The sequence below is a fragment of the Silene latifolia genome, chromosome 8 (genome assembly GCF_048544455.1).
Source record: "Silene latifolia isolate original U9 population chromosome 8, ASM4854445v1, whole genome shotgun sequence".
Taxonomy (NCBI): domain Eukaryota; kingdom Viridiplantae; phylum Streptophyta; class Magnoliopsida; order Caryophyllales; family Caryophyllaceae; genus Silene; species Silene latifolia.
Window position 1 is genome coordinate 101,906,090 of NC_133533.1, and position 16,585 is coordinate 101,922,674.

Genomic DNA, 16,585 nt, shown 5'->3' on the forward strand with positions numbered 1-16,585 from the left:
GTTCAAACCGGAAATCGTCTAGTTTGTTTAGGATTTGTAGACGAATTACGATGATTCTTCAGAGAAGGACAAGCAAAAATACAGCACGACCAGAAAAATATTTAACTGGCAATTGTAATCCATAATGATTTAAAGTTTACTAAAGCAAGATCTCAAAGATACAACATGATTAGACGAACTTTTGGTCACATTTAATTATACGGCTAATTTGCATTGTAAGCCGCATCTGCTGAAGAAGTGTCCATATCATTTAGGCCGAACTCTTCGTTTTGCTCCCAACTTCTCTCATATTCTTCGGCTGCACAAGGCAACCCAAGCGTAGTGGTATTAGGACAATAGTCAAATACATGAACTATGACGTATCGTGCAGATAATGCATGAATATGGTGAAGACGTCACCAATGATTCTAATACAAAGACCAGCAGAAAGTTATGTCCATAATTTCAAATATCAGGGGAAATAAAAGTTGATACTTATCTCTGATTTTCCAAAATTTCAAAGGGGGAAGGGGAAGCTTGGTCAGTAAACTCTCTTGAAAAGATAATAGACATTCAAGGAGGATACTTGTTCAGTTATTTGTATTCCTAAATTATTATGTGTGTTCCCAAAATTTGAAGGAATAAAAAGGGCCTAACAAGTAAAGTGGACTCTAGAAAAAATTCAGGGCTTCACAATCTTATAAACAAATGCTAAACCAAAAGCGGATACTCTTTAGCATAAGCCATATTCTTCTAGACAACAGCATCTCCTAACAAAACAATACTCAACTGGATTCTCTCGTCGTACAAATTTTTCAGTTTCTCCTAAGGGGTGACTGTTTCATCAAATATAGGTATGAGGTATGTGTTAGGAATGAGCCCCCAACCCACACCAAGAGTTTGTTCGACAAAAATGTGATTTTCATACCCGGTAACCTCAAACTTACTATGAGTCTATGAGATATGGGTTTCTCAATACCAAAGGATGGAAGTGGGTTTGAGATTGATACTAATGGGTATCAATTAAAAAAGCAAATAAGTAAAATAAAAAAAAACTTAATATGGATTACTGAAAATGAAACCTTTCATAAGCTGTCGTGTGACCGTGTTGCATGTCTGACATGACATGACACTTTGACACTTGATTTTAGACCAAAAAATTGAAGATCTCGCACAAGATAGCTGGTATAGGACACTCCGACACGTGTCAGACATGACACCGTGTCGAAGAGTTCTAACCTCATACAGTCATACTATCTAGACTTGAAACAAACGCATGGTATAAAAAAACCAAGTTCAAACCCCATATCAAGGGTGAAAAAAAACGCCCCCTCATAGAATTTAAAAGCTGGTAAGCAAATCAGAGAACAAAGGGAGTGAGGGACTATTGTTTCTCCGCTGAGCACCAGGTACAAACAGGAGCTGAAGTAGTGTTTGACAGATAGGGGTTCAATAAATAAGAGTCTATTAGTTTGCAACGCACAGTCGCACATTAATGACAGTACTTCAAACCTAGGACAAAAAAGAACTGATGGACGTTCGTAATTCTCAAATTACGATGTTAAATGCAATGCAAATCTTTGCAATGTGACTCAAAACATAGAAGGTGGAGGACAACTCACATGTTAGCTGGGTGTCATCCTTGATATCATCAGTAATTGGTGAAACAAAAGAATTGGCAAGTGCATCATCAATTATTAGTGTCCAGGGTTCTTCCACTTCCAGTAGCTGCAAATTTTCAATGTAAACTTCAATCAAATGAACACAAACAAAAATATAGAACTAGTATCAAACTTCCACTATGTGGGTGGATTCGAGTTCTAATGTTTTACCTTGTTCATTCTTCTACTAAAATCTTGCCATTTCCCTTTCCTGCCCTCTTCTAGGCCATCTCCAAAGGTAAATCCATGTATTCTCTCCAGAGCTGCCACAAAGTATTTTACAATCTTATTCATAGTTACGTGATGTTTAGCATGAGAATTACACATAACTAAATTACAATTACGACGTTGACTTGCAAGGGTTGCATGGCAGCAAGGCGACAACATTCACAATAACAGGAAATATTTAACCGCAAGAATCTAAATCAGTAGACAAAAAAGTTAAGAAGATCCAGCGGGAGAATTAAAAGACCAATGAAGCAGTCATATAAACAAGTCCAAATAATTGAAATTATTTGGCAGGTCACCAACTTTATGCAAAACAGATTCTATAATTGAAACTTAAGATGGTGAGACAATATGTTTAGATAACATCAGATGATTATACTCACTGCCAAATAAAATCAAAATTTATTCCCCGGTGTCGTGGCTATAAAATATGGTTAGAGCCTTCTCTAAATAACATAACACTGGAAATTGCTTTAACGCAGTAAACCAAGCATTCTGACAAACAGCACGACCAATATTTATCACTTTGTAGCTTTAGACAACAGAAATCAATCATAGAAAATCCCAGCGAAGATAGTTACTGCAAGAAAAGCCAGGTAATTTTGTTGTTCTATTAAGGTAACAAATAGAAACCACATCACCTTTCATAGAAGCACAATGTCTATTGAAAATCTCAGTAAGACAAGATATACTGCACATGAAATGAAGCTGAAATAGATACTAGAATACAAGTCCATAAACACTCACTTTCACGAATTTTAGTCACCAAACCCTCGATGGTCGTAACCATGCCTCCCAAAGTGCCACTTGCCAGCTCTAACTCAACTTCTGGAATATTGACACATGCACTATCTGACTGTAGGCATATCAGTCAGTGCATACAAGAAAAAGAAGTCAGCTTAAGAGTCACATAGAATGAGTAGTACTTAATTCACAAAGAGCCTATTGAAAAAGGTTAATCAGTAAATAATTCACAAAGAGCAAAGGAAGCAAGACTCATATACAGGTGCTCCCAATTTTTATGTCTCCGCGACGATCCTGTGGTATTCATGTTGCTTCCGTTCTTGAGTAACTTAGTTCTAAATAGCACTAGGGGAACTAAGGTGGTGAGGGGCCATATACAAAAGACATAACTCACATAAGGAGTGAGACAGATGCGCACATGCACGAGGAAGTAAAAGCTAAGGATAATAGAGCAAGGGAAGAGTAAAATAAAAGACATAGACGTAAAAAAATATTGAAATTGTATAGTAGTGCTCCTAGTTGGTTGAGTCTTATGTACAAGGCAAACCCAAGGCACTATAGCTTTTTAACAAACATTTTATTGAACACACCTATTGAGCCTTGCGCCTAGTCGTTCTTGAGGACAGCCTTTTAAAACTATGTTATTTACAAATAGATACCAAGATTCTTAAAGGGGCTATTAACCAATGCAAATAGTCAATAGCATTATTGGATATATAGGTGTCTCTTCAACTTGGCTAGTAATGGATCAAAGTGTTGGTTACTTACTCCTCCACGAAGAGCACATACCTTTCACATGTAATGACAGATGATTTTTACATACTTCCAACACAAAAGAAAAAAAACAAGGTAACTAAACAGAAGATAAAACTAGTATATCTAACAAACAGAAGCGGTAACATACCTTTATTACATCTCGGTTCAGATCTTCAACATTCTTCACATGAACTATGATGCGCTTTGCTTTATCAGAAGTACTGCCCCCTGGCTTCAGCTGCAATTACAATTTAATACTCAGAAACATAAAATCTCCTGTAATACCAACAAATGGATAAACAAAGAGAACTGAGCACAAGGGAAACCTCCGAATTACGGTAACCACAAGAGTCGCAACTTGATGCCATAACAATTACTTCTTTGAAGTATGGGATGTCTATCTTTCATTAAGGAAGGCCATCAATAGATAAAAAACTCTTATTAACAACTAAGAAATGCACAATCTGGCAGCTTCAAAACTTGCACCCAAACATCCTTCAACAAACAACACCAACAATCTCTGAACTCTGAACATGGGGAACAAGAAACAGTAGCTAAAGAAGTATATCAGCACATTTGTGCAGAAAACAGAAAAACAATAAACTATAACAGTCAATAGGATACTGGTGACGAACATTCTCGTCTCACATTTAGCTGCACAAGTTCCACATGTAGACGGGAAAGTCATGACCTGTTGAATAACCAGGACTAAGAGGTGAAAACAGAAAGAGACTTAAGCTTCCTCAAATTTATCTTCTTTTTCGTTTTTAAACTTTTGCAAGGGGAAAAGGGAAGGAAGGGGTGTGTGAAGGGAATGCTAACCTCCTCTGGAGAAGTATAACGACATAGAGCTTCAGCAATTTGATCAGTACTTCCCTGAGCAATAGCTCTGCGTCCCGCCGTTGCCCCAACTGATCCATGAGGTTCTACAGAAACCCCATCAGAAACTAAATTCACTGTTCCATTAGGAACCTCTTCCTGAAACTCACCCTCTTGAGACGAGCCAACAACATAGCCCAATGCTTCTTGCTGCTCTGGAGTCCGCTCATAGAATTTTAGAGACAGCCAAGGATCAGGAGATGGTGCATGCCTGTTTTATGAACCAACATTCCGGCATACAGCCATAATTCATATAAACAACAGGAATATTTATCAGAAGCTATACGGGTAGAAAGCGGGAAAAAAAATTATAAGTATCACACCCATTCATGGCGAAGGAAGGGAAAGAACGTGTAGGAGGTTTAGAAATAAGCATTTGTTTAAGATTGTCAAATTGAGTAATAGACAAATATGACAATAATCATCCCCATGAGATGAAGCACCATGGATTACAACTTTACAAGGGAAAAGGAAAATTGCATTAGGTATCAACAATTACTTACGGATTCTCAATAAAGCTATTGCCAGCCGGGTCATCCACAATAAAAGTAAAAGAGGAACTTCCAGTTGCACAAGCTCTCAACTTCTCGAGAAACTGGTCCAGAGCTTCAGCGGTTTTCGGGTCCACTTTCTACATGGACTATAGATGTCAGATAACAAATTGCGGAAAAATGAAGAAAGAAAGAAAGAAAAAGAAAAGAATACAAAGTTATGATATATAAAACGAGAAACACACCCTACGCTCATCTTGAAGTACCTCCAACCCATCAGCTGCTCTCGACAATATACCTTCTATCTGAAACACATCAAAACGCTCAACTAGAGGCAGAATGACTCAAAAATAAGTTGAAAAAGAACTTAAAAAACAAGCATGCAGCACTGACATAAAAACGATACAACATCCATGTAGTCAAGACTAATTTACAAGGCCTTGCACTAACACAAGTCATAGGAAGACCAGGTAATCAGACTTCTTCAATAGGATGCTAGTAGTTCATTGAAATTGCACTAAATGGTTGAAAGTAAAGTTTCTAAGCTAGTTTAACACTAGGGCTATAAAGAAGAGTTAACTGAAAGAAGAGCTAAGCATATGCAACACACCAATTCAATTTTGTCATGCTGAAAATAGCATTTTTGAAGAAGAAATTATGACACAAGAGAACACCTGGTAGGTGCATCAGAAATGGTAAAATAACTACCTCTTAGACCTTGTTCACAATATTTTAACCCAATGGATTCCTCAGAAAAAACTAAAAGAATCGAGGAAGATAGACCATACAAATAAGAAGTCGGTTCAATAGAGAAAATAGCAACGGATAAGTGAAAAAAAAACTTACAGTTGAAAGGCTACCACGTTGAGCCTCTGGGGGAATCTCAAAATCCAGTTCGGGAACCTACAAATAAAACATCATTCTATTAGGAAAGTTCTGACCAGCTGTAATGTTGCCTAGTCCATGGAAGGAAAAGCATAGCGAATCACGGTCATATACAGGAAGCAGAAAGAGGATAATCAATAAAGAATAAGCATAGCACCAAAAGCATCCACAGTACCCTGTTGTTGGACGATTGAGGCACACCAAAATAAGTCTTAATTAGAAAGGTAATTTTCTCAGTTCAGAGCAATGACAAGTTTATGAGTTAAGTAGTCTTCCATTTAGAAGCTTCTTAGCAACTTGACAACGGTTAGTTAGTTAAGTACTAAGGTACGAAGAAGCCTAGAAGTCCTACATAAGCACTTATGCAGCTGACATGCAAATTGACCAATCATTAGGAGACGAAAATACTCAAACTCTGTTCTGGATTATGATGGACTAAATCAAAATGACTCACTAAAGTGGCTACGCTTCTTGCTCTTGTGAAATAATGGTCTTCCGATGCAGTTTTCGACGCAATTTTCATATTGGGTCATTCGGAAACAACCTCTTTAGTCTTTATGTTGCCAACACAAGGGTAAGGCTGCGTACATCCCCCTCTCTCCCCCAAATTTGCGGGAGATATTGATGCACCGGGGTAATGTTAATTGGGAGAAGTAAATACAACAAATATGCTAATCAGTAAGACTGTCTACTCCTCACTTCATACACACTGAAGCTTAACAATGCCATGATGAAGAACTACCCCAGCACGAGTAGAGCAGCGATAATCAACACTAGGTCCAAGTGGACAAGTGGTATCAGTCTAGATAGGAAGTACCTTTATGGTTGCAGATTCAGATTTCACAACTTGACGGTTAAGCACCTGCAATTCGTAACTGTGAGTCAGACAGATAAGGGCATCTACCATAGAGAAAGAACAAGAGAGCCTTAATCCCAAACTGTTATAGGGTTTTGGCTAACATAGATCATCATTTTAAACCGTCAATAAAAACTAAGTAAATAAAGCTTAAACAAATTGTAAAAAGGAAAAAAAGTAGTCAATTTTTAAATAAAACTAAGTCAGTAATGAATGCATCTAAGGAAATTAATCTAAGCACCAAGATGAACAAGTCCCATCTCTGGTTACTATAATATGATTTCTCGACCAACTACAGCTAACCAATGATTTCAAAAAAAATGACCAGTATTATAAGAATATAAGTCAAGTGCAATACCTGTGGGTCACCAGCAGGGACCTTCAGTGTGTAACAACACCCGCGTGGCTGTAGCTCACCTGCAAATTGAACTTCGTTGTTCCTGAAGAAAAAATTGGGGTAAAAGGATTACTGAATTCCACACTTTCTGGTTCTTCAAGCACATGGTTTAAGCAACCAGAAACCTATTCCATACTGCTCCAAAACCTAAACTAACTTTTTTCAAGTAACGTAAGTCGTACGAGTATTCCGTATTTTACAACTTATCTAACAAATGAAACTCACATACTAATAAATTATTTCTTGCCAAACAGTGGCAAAACCAGTATTTGTAGTTAAGAGGGTGAAAATTATAATCGAACGATTTTAGCTGCAAATTTCAAAATTTTCATTGCTTGGGGGACAACTGGTCCGACTAGCCTCCTGTAATTCCACTACTATTGCCAAATTACACAGATACTAGTTGGAAACCCCGTGCGATGCACGAGCCTCCCATTAGGATTATTTTTAAAAATGTATTTTAAGTTAATAAAAAAAAAAAGTAATACTATATTGTCATTGATGAAAAAAAAAATCGTTATTGCTTTTAGCATAAAAGTTTTGTCATCGATTAGTATAACATCAAGTAACATAGTTATAGTAATTAGTACTCCGTATGTAGCTAGCTTTTTCATTGTTACATACACAATCGGTTTTTAATTAAATACAAAACGCTTTCTCTATAAACACGGTGGAGCTCACCAATATGAACCCTTAATAACGGAGACATGTTTTCAAATTATTTTACAACTACATAAAACTGAATGATGTTACAAAAAACAGCATGTATCATAATTATATATATTTAGTGCGTTAACAGAAAATGTTAGATATCTTACAACATAATTTTAACTTGACTTTATACAATTAATAGTATTTGCTCCGTATAAACATCTCGCAAAATCAAATCCAAACTGAATTCCAATAGAATTAGTAATCTTTAAACACAATCAAAATATCTCTGATTCTATCACATAGAATGCACGGGCACCTAGTTGAATCATATGTGACAACATCAGTTAGTAGTTTATGTCATTTTTTTTAAATAGTCGGGTTACCAAGTTAGTATAATAATGTCAGTTCGTAGTATATATATTTTATGGCACCGTTGAAAACATTATTTTACGTTTCCATGGTCTCGTAATAGAAAACTATTAAATTTAACAAAAAGTCAAACTATGTTAACAATAGGAGCAAACAAAATTTCGAGGGTTGATTTAGATGAGGACAGATTAATCATCAGTTCCTATAACGAAAACGCAACTAAAGTGTTGTGGCATTTGGTATTTAACTATATCAGTTGTATACTAACATTCAGAGATATAGTTGGATTATAGTGTTACCGTTCTTATTGTCTAAGCACCATCAGTTTTTAACCGAAATAGTCTCTGACTACTTATCCTTAAGAACTTCATGCAAAATATATAATACAACATCTTAATTTGGCAAATTGTGAAAACTTCTTTATAAACAATGTCCTTCTTGTGGCCTTGATACATTTGGTCTCTATCATCGATGTAGAACCAAAACTGTTGGGAAAGTAACCCCAACATTGATATATCTTAAGTTATTCTATTGAGCATTAAGAGTCATAAGTTGTTTTATGTTACTAGTATTTACACCTTTAATGTTAGATGTTATAAGATGTAAATAGTAGGAGTTAGTAGTTAGGTATTAAAACTCTTAATGTTACTAGATAAGTTAGGACTTAGGACCTTATATAAATAAGGGTCTTAGTCATTGTTGGAAAGTGAGTGTATGCTTAATATCCCGAGTTAAGCATAGTTAGAAATCTTAGCTAGTAGCTAAGTGTTGGAAGATTGAGATTGTATTATTGTTAAGGTTTAAGAATAATAATACAAGTTGGGTTGTGGTTAAGTCCATAACAAAAATATTGTGTCTTTACCTTTATATTATTTGTACCAAAAACCCCAACAAGTGGTATCAGAGCTACGGCTCGATGGAGAAAAGTTTTGGTACAAAGTTTGAGATGGAGTTGTTCAATGGCAAGAACAATTTCTCGTTATGGCAAAGCATGATAAAGGATGTTCTCATACAACAGGGGTTGTATGCGACTCTTGAAGACAAGAAGCCCGATGATGTTCAAGTTCTCAAATGGGAGGACATGAAGTTGCGCGCGGTTAGTACAATTCGTTTAGCCCTTGCACCAGAAATCAAGTATAGTGTGTTAGAGGAGACAAATCCTAAGGAGTTGTGGACCAAGTTATGTAGCATTTATAATGCGAAGTCCTTGGCTAACAAACTATTTTTGAAGAAGGATCTATTCGAGCTCGAGATGGTAGATGACGGCGATTTGAGGGACCATCTAAACAAGTTTAATGGCTTGATCACCCAATTGGCGAGTTTGGATGAGACATTCAAAGAAGAAGATAAAGCAATAATGTTGTTGGCATCTCTTCCCAAAAAGTATAACACGGTTATTACTAGTTTACTTGTGGGGAAGACAACATTGGCCTTAGATGAGACCGTTGTGGTTTTGCTCGAGTCCGAAAAGTTGATGAAGCAAGGAAGTGGTGGCTCTTCAAGTGAGGGAGGAGCTTTTGTGGGTGAATATCGTGGCAAGAAGAAGGCCGGTTGGAAAAAGCACAATCCTAATATCAAGTGCTTCTACTGCGATGAGTTAGGCCATATACAAACTGTATGTCCTAAAGCAAAAGAAGATTTGAAAGAGTTGAAAAAGACTCGTGCTAGTGGGGTTGCAGCTATGGCAGAAGTTGATGATGGTGAGCTCTTAATGGTTCATGGTGAAAAGGAACCTAGTGAGAGCTGGGTATTAGATTCGGGAACTTCCTATCACATATGTGGAAGAAGAGAGTGGTTTTCTTCTTATGAAGAATGTGAAGGAAAGATGATTAGTTTGCCAAATGGTGATAAGGCAAAGATTGAAGGGATTGGTGAAGTTAAGGTAAGACTTCATGATGGCCAAGTTAGAAGGTTTGGTGATGTGAGATACATACCAAACATTAGTAGAAATTTAATCTCATTGGGTAGATTAGATGGATTGGGTTGTACCATTCATGTTAACAATGGTGTTTTGGAGGTCACTAAAAAGGGTAAGGTGATTCTCAAAGGTAGCAAAGGTAAAACTAACTTATTCACATTTGATGGAAGATGTGTTGAAGATGGGTTAGTTCAAGGGGAGGTACTCTCAAGTGAAGGGGAGGTGCTTCCAAGTAAAGGTTGGGTCGCTCCGCTCGATGATTGACAAGTCCAAAGTAATGTTGGGCTTAAGGGGAGGTTTGTTGGGAAAGTAACCCCAACATTGATATATCTTAAGTTATTCTATTGAGCATTAAGAGTCATAAGTTGTTTTATGTTACTAGTATTTACACCTTTAATGTTAGATGTTATAAGATGTAAATAGTAGGAGTTAGTAGTTAGGTATTAAAACTCTTAATGTTACTAGATAAGTTAGGACTTAGGACCTTATATAAATAAGGGTCTTAGTCATTGTTGGAAAGTGAGTGTATGCTTAATATCCCGAGTTAAGCATAGTTAGAAATCTTAGCTAGTAGCTAAGTGTTGGAAGATTGAGATTGTATTATTGTTAAGGTTTAAGAATAATAATACAAGTTGGGTTGTGGTTAAGTCCATAACAAAAATATTGTGTCTTTACCTTTATATTATTTGTACCAAAAACCCCAACAAAAACTATACTTACACTTTCCAAATATTGACATGAAACAAAACTACGACATGAAACAAAACTACGACACGAAATTAAGGGGTTAGGGTTAAGGCTTGATGACCCATTAATGTAACTGGATCGACACGAACACGGCAAGAGAGTTAATTGGGTCGAGTTTTTGTTGAAGAGTTTATGATCCATTTAAATGTGACACCTGAATCCGACACGACCAGATTTGTTTGTCACGTCTATGTAGCATGGCCTCGACGTATATTGTCTCAGCTTAAGAATGAAAGGAATATTTGTATCCGAGGAAGTCACTACTATCCTCGGGTTTAGTACCTTTTGCCGACTTTGGAATCCGTAAGTATATTCGCATCTACTATGAATTTTCCAAGGCGATTGATAATAAGACAGATCCCGTTAGATAATCCTCTTACGGAGTTAATGTTTCTCAACAACATAATCGGCATACCACACTTGCTAGAGCATACCATTATGAGTTATATTAAAAAAATTCATCATGTATACTCCCTTCCCTTCTTAAACATCTTCCAACTTGTTTCTTAGAGGTCAAACTTTTATAACTTTGACCGTTAATATGTCGAAAATCATGGTCAAACTTCCGTTTTGACGATTGTGTAGAAGCAATGAGGATGAAGTACATTTAGTGTGAAATTCCTAAAAGATAATGAATCTTACTCCCAAAGTCTACACCAACTAAAACACTCTACCAAATCCCGTATAATGAAAACAAAAAACGACTCCTAAAAGCAAGGATGACATATGGGGGATAAGGCATGACAGATGTAGGTCTTCTCGTTGTCGCAAGTAAAAATTTTCAAAACCATAACCGCTTCAACTTGGAGAGATCTTAAAATAGTTTTGTTCCATTTAAATGTCATATACTCTTATATTTCTACAGCTTTCTCAAACAATTCTGATATTATTCTACCCATATATAACACCTATGGTTGGCATGATTTAAAATTCAATTTGAGCGTAAAGATTTATTTATATTCGCTACATCCAAGACAAATATTTTTTCTTATTGCAGAGTTAACGATAATTTTTTGTTCTGTTCTTCATGATTTTGGAGTATATATGTACCTTGTGTTACAATGCCTAATTGTTAATATTTATTCTGAACCAATAGCTATAATGGAGATTATAAAATTAAAAAAGGAACTTGAGATTAACTCCTAACAATAGGGTCAAAAATAAGTAAACATTGGCAGAAAAAAAAAAAAAAAAAAAAAAACAAGAACTAATTAATTAGATATGAGGAAAGTCGGGAGATTATGAAAAATCTCATATTTAGGCTTTGTTTCAAAGAAATAAGCTTTTGACCAAAATTTCATTTATCTTAATTTTTTTTTGTAATACTTGATAGATAAATTACTTGCCAAAATAAGAGTAGCAGTGAGAAATAAGTAACTTGTGTTTTTATTCCTCCAATTTAAAATATTAAATATAGAGAACTTATTATGTACTTTTGGAGTATCATTTTACCAAAAAAAAAAAAAACAGCTATTTTTTGTTAGTTTGACAAACATTTTTTACTTAATCAGTTAAATTATCATTCTTAATTTTCAGTTACCTTTTAAGCTATTTTTTTAGGTTTAAGTTAACTTATCAGTTAGTATGACTAATGAAATTTAAGATATAGTATAAGAATAATGTTTATGTTATTAATATACCATATAATTAGTTACATTGTGTATTTTGAGTATCACCTACTCATATTGGAATAATTTTATTAAAATATTAAGAAATCTACTTTTATTAGGATAATTTTATTATTATTTTTTTTCGAAATTTACTCTTGTTAGGAATTCTAAAAAAGTTGGACTCTCTAATATCGCTCGAAAAGTTTCTACTTTATATATATGTATTTATTTATTGATTATAGGCATTTACAGCAAAGTCATACATATCTTCAAGCAAAACTTAATATGAAGTGCAAACAGTAAAATCGAAGAGAAACTGCAGGGAGTGTACCTCTCACCACAATGCGGGCACTCAAAAGCTGAGAGCAAGATCTGCAATATTAAAACTTAAGTCACTCCAATAGTTTCTACAAATCAATACAAATTAGATAACTAACACTGATTCAACATACAAGAATTACAACATTAACATTTTTTTTTGTTTCACAAGCTATGTTGCTCATACTCATTTAGAACTATCCAACACGGGTGCATTTCAACGTGTCATATTTGGCTATTTCTATGGAAAATGGTGATATTTTGGCTCAAAATGAGGTATCTAAGTGTCATAACTATGTCCAAGTTGTGGGATACGGTACTCGAAGGAATAAGAAGATTGAGAGTATATAGCAACGGTAGTGCTAAGCGAATACCTGCATTGATTCACTTCAGCAGGAAGAAAACCTCCTGATGACATGATCCAAATCATCATAGGTATCTGACCATCAGATAATGACAGTCGTCTTCTAACATTACCTATAACCGTTTCAGTTGGTGGGGAATTTTATAAAAGAAACTCACTCTTTGTACTCATTTACCCAATCACAAGGAGACTGATTGTTTTGACTTATCGCGCATATAACTATACTTACTCGCTACCCGCTCACTGAATACATAAAAATAAAGAGTTGAGCTAGATATATATGATTTGCGTATAAGATTTAACAAATGGTAGCAGATAGGTTCGCTACTCGCTCCTGGTGGACTGGTTCGCTACATACTTTATCAATCTCATTTTAGTCAGGAGAAAGAGTCCTGTTTTATCTTGATACTAAATAGGTTGAAGTAGATCTTCATTTTCTTGTTTGACAAAGTAGTGTTAGCTAATAAAAAATACCCTTTCAATATATGTCATCCACGCTATATAGCTATGCTGGTAAATTGCTATGTTATCAATTACCATAGTAAACCTTATTTTAAGTTTATAACGCTTATACTCATTTATGTGACTATTATAGGATACTTATAGGAGCAGGTTATCAAATAAGGAAGGAAAGTTGCTAGGGAAGTAAGCTTTCGACTAAGAGTTAGTTCAGTCTGTCGGGTCTGCCACTCAGTTGAAAGCTATGACACAAGTCTGCGGGAGTCCAAAAGTTTGAGCCAATATATTATTAGGCGAGAAAGAGGATAATAGATAAGCCAAGTAGAATACGCTTTTGTAGCAGCCCATAATTCTGTTGTTATAAGGCTACCAGCTTATATTGGAACTAGATATATATGAGACAAGCATATAGGAATTATGTATCCTATATGCTTTCTTACTCGTCGGCTCAGTCATCCACGCAAAGGGTTTTTATGACATTACCAATTCTACCTTTAGAACTCAGAATGGCTACTCATACAGTTGTTAAACTCTTTGGGTTCTTTACCAATCCTTGTCATGATTTCATTCGAGGTGCTGGTTCAAATCCAGCTCGTGACAAGGCCTGTTTGGTCATATTCGTTGGTCTTGATAGGGATTAGATATCATTTTACGATCTTAAAAATGGGACGCAGAGATAACAAGAGGCCATGTGTTATAAGATATTGGTTATCCGTTCTGCGCTTGCTAACTACCTGATTACCGATAAGTGCTTGCCTATCTTCCGTTCTGCGTGCGTGGGAACAGTTCAAACAAAGAAAAGTCTGGTCTGAATTCAGGCACGGCCCGCCCGTCTGCTGCTAGGTCTATGAATGTTACTCCAGATAGCATATCATAAGAATTGACTATATTCTGAGTGTTAGATGCTTTAGTTTATAATCCATATAGCTGAGACTGAAAACCCGTATAATAGTTCCATGTTTTTGCGGTTGTACCTATTCTGAGTCATTTCCCGTCTACTGACTAAAATAATTAAACAGTGCACCAGGAGAGGGTAGCGAACCAATCCGCTACCATTTGATAAATCTTATACGCAAATCATATAATCTAGCTCGTCTCTTTATGTATTCAGTGAGTGGGTAGCGAATAGGTACAGTTATATGCGCGATATGTCACAAGATTCACAACAATCAGTCTCCATGAGATTGGGTAAAAAGAGTACAAAGAGTGGGTAATGTTAGAAGACGACTGTCGTAAATAAGGGAAAGAAGACCCATAGATAGCAAAGCCTCTTGGGGCTTGGGCTAAGAGAACTAAACCAACGTGTGCAACAGAACTGTGGGCAGCTTGTTGGAGTGTGTGCTATTCATTTCCCGTGGATAATGAACAACATTAGCTGATGATCTCCACGAATGTATATTAAATAGAATGATTGAATAGCGAAAGGGATAAGGAGACCCATAGATAGCATAATCTCTTGGGCTAAGAGAATTAAACCAATCCGTACAACAAAACTGTAGGCAGGTTGTTGGAATCTATGCAATTGAGGGACTAAGAGTAGGTTATAAGAGAAGAAAGGAATACGAGTGGTCTAATACTACTCGAGCATACGACCATTTCCTAGACATATCACCAAAAAGCTCCTTACTGAATCTAGGAAATATCTCTAGACACTGCTCCCTAGATAGCATAACCAGACATATACAACAACAACATCAGAGCCTTAATCCCAAAATGATTTGGGGTCGGCTGACATGAATCATCCTTTCGAACCGTCCATGAGAACGGCATAACCAGACATATATTTTAATATTTAGATATACACGGTTACGCTTATCCCAAACTGCGAACGGCATTCTATAGTATGCACAACCTCTTAACATTACACCGAATCCTCACGCAAACTGCGATCTGGGTGTGTCTACTGTTGCTATTGATCCAATCCCCTCTAGTACCCTAATAAGCTGATAGCTAGAACTATCAGGCTATCAGCTTATCCTAACTATTGACTACTAGAATAGAAAAGGAATATGGTGCTTATGTTCAGGTTATCGCCAGAGATTAGAGTTCCTAATCTTAAATATGTTATAGAATATGTATAGCTATCGGTAATAAGGGATAGCTTATCTTAAATATAATGAGGTCTGGCTAAGGGAAAAGGCATTAACTCGATCGTATCAGTATATACATCTTCCTGACTCAGAATCCCTGACATAAATAGCTGCCTTACTTCCTTCTTTTTTTTTTCTAGGATTGTAGCATCAACTGAAAGACCCTTCGCTTCCTTTTCGATTAACTGTTCAAGTAGTTTGAGCTATACGCGTATCTCTCAATTTCTACTAACTTTTCTATAAGCATCAAAGGAACGGTGCTACTAACACTCATACTCATTTAGAAGTATCCGACACAGGTACATGTCCAAATATCATTCTCGGCTATATTTATGAAAAGTCCGCATATTTTGACTTAAAATGAGGTGTACAGGTGTGAAACAAGAAGAGTCAGAGTAACATAGCTTGCAACAACAAAATAAATAAGGTAAAAACTGAATTACCTTTCTAAAATGAGGTATTAGAGTAAGCATAAGCCTGGTAACACCCTGTCAAAACACAATTAACAATTTGATACAGTAAAAAATCAGTAATAAAAATATAAACAAAAAACAATATGAAATTTAATATATAAATGAAAAAGATACATTTTCATGGCAGCGCATACAGAGGCTTTCGACTTCGTAAATTGGAACTTCGTCGTCCTCAGCAGAAACTGCTTCTACAACTGATCGTACGTCGACTATTTGCTCCTTCTTAGCCTCCATTAATGCAATTGATTGATTCAATTTGCTGTGTTCCAATTGAAGATTGATTTATTTATGAATAGGTTTTTGGGAGGATTTTGTTTAGAGTTTGAGAGTTGTGTCTAGAAATATGAAGAAGCTGCTCTCTCTGCAATTTGGTAATTTGGTATAGCGAAATAGTAGCGACGCCCCGCCCTTCTGCTGTTAAAATGTTTAAACCTGTTTTCTTTCTTGTAACTAAAATTTGTTGGGTTGAGGACTTTAGGCCTGTGGGGTTGGTCTCAATTGAGGTCATAAAAAAGTTGAAAAACTGAAACCGATTCGGATCGGGCCAGAGCCGGACCAGACTAAGTTGGGCTTCCTAAAGTCTGGTCCGACTCTGGCCAACTAGATAAAATGGTTTTTTTTTTTTTTTTTTTACTTCTTACGTACCGAACGACTAGGGTGAATGGGTGACATGTGTGGCCTCGTGTCGGCTCGGGTGAGGAGCAGGA

At 36.1% G+C, this 16,585-nt stretch overlaps 1 protein-coding gene across 1 annotated transcript; it reads right to left on the minus strand.

Annotated features, from left to right (window-relative positions):
- Positions 1–22: 22 nt before the first annotated feature.
- On the minus strand, positions 23–16,291 carry LOC141597146 (uncharacterized). Its single transcript, XM_074417500.1, has 16 exons — positions 15,993–16,291; positions 15,849–15,893; positions 12,506–12,546; positions 6,838–6,919; positions 6,441–6,485; positions 5,585–5,641; positions 4,984–5,043; positions 4,751–4,878; positions 4,191–4,458; positions 3,993–4,059; positions 3,695–3,765; positions 3,517–3,606; positions 2,616–2,724; positions 1,812–1,903; positions 1,602–1,707; positions 23–298 (listed from the first exon to the last, which is right to left on the minus strand). Exons 1-16 carry the CDS (start codon positions 16,110–16,112, stop codon positions 204–206), a joined length of 1,476 nt encoding a protein of 491 aa, XP_074273601.1. The 5' UTR covers positions 16,113–16,291; the 3' UTR covers positions 23–203.
- Positions 16,292–16,585: the final 294 nt, after the last annotated feature.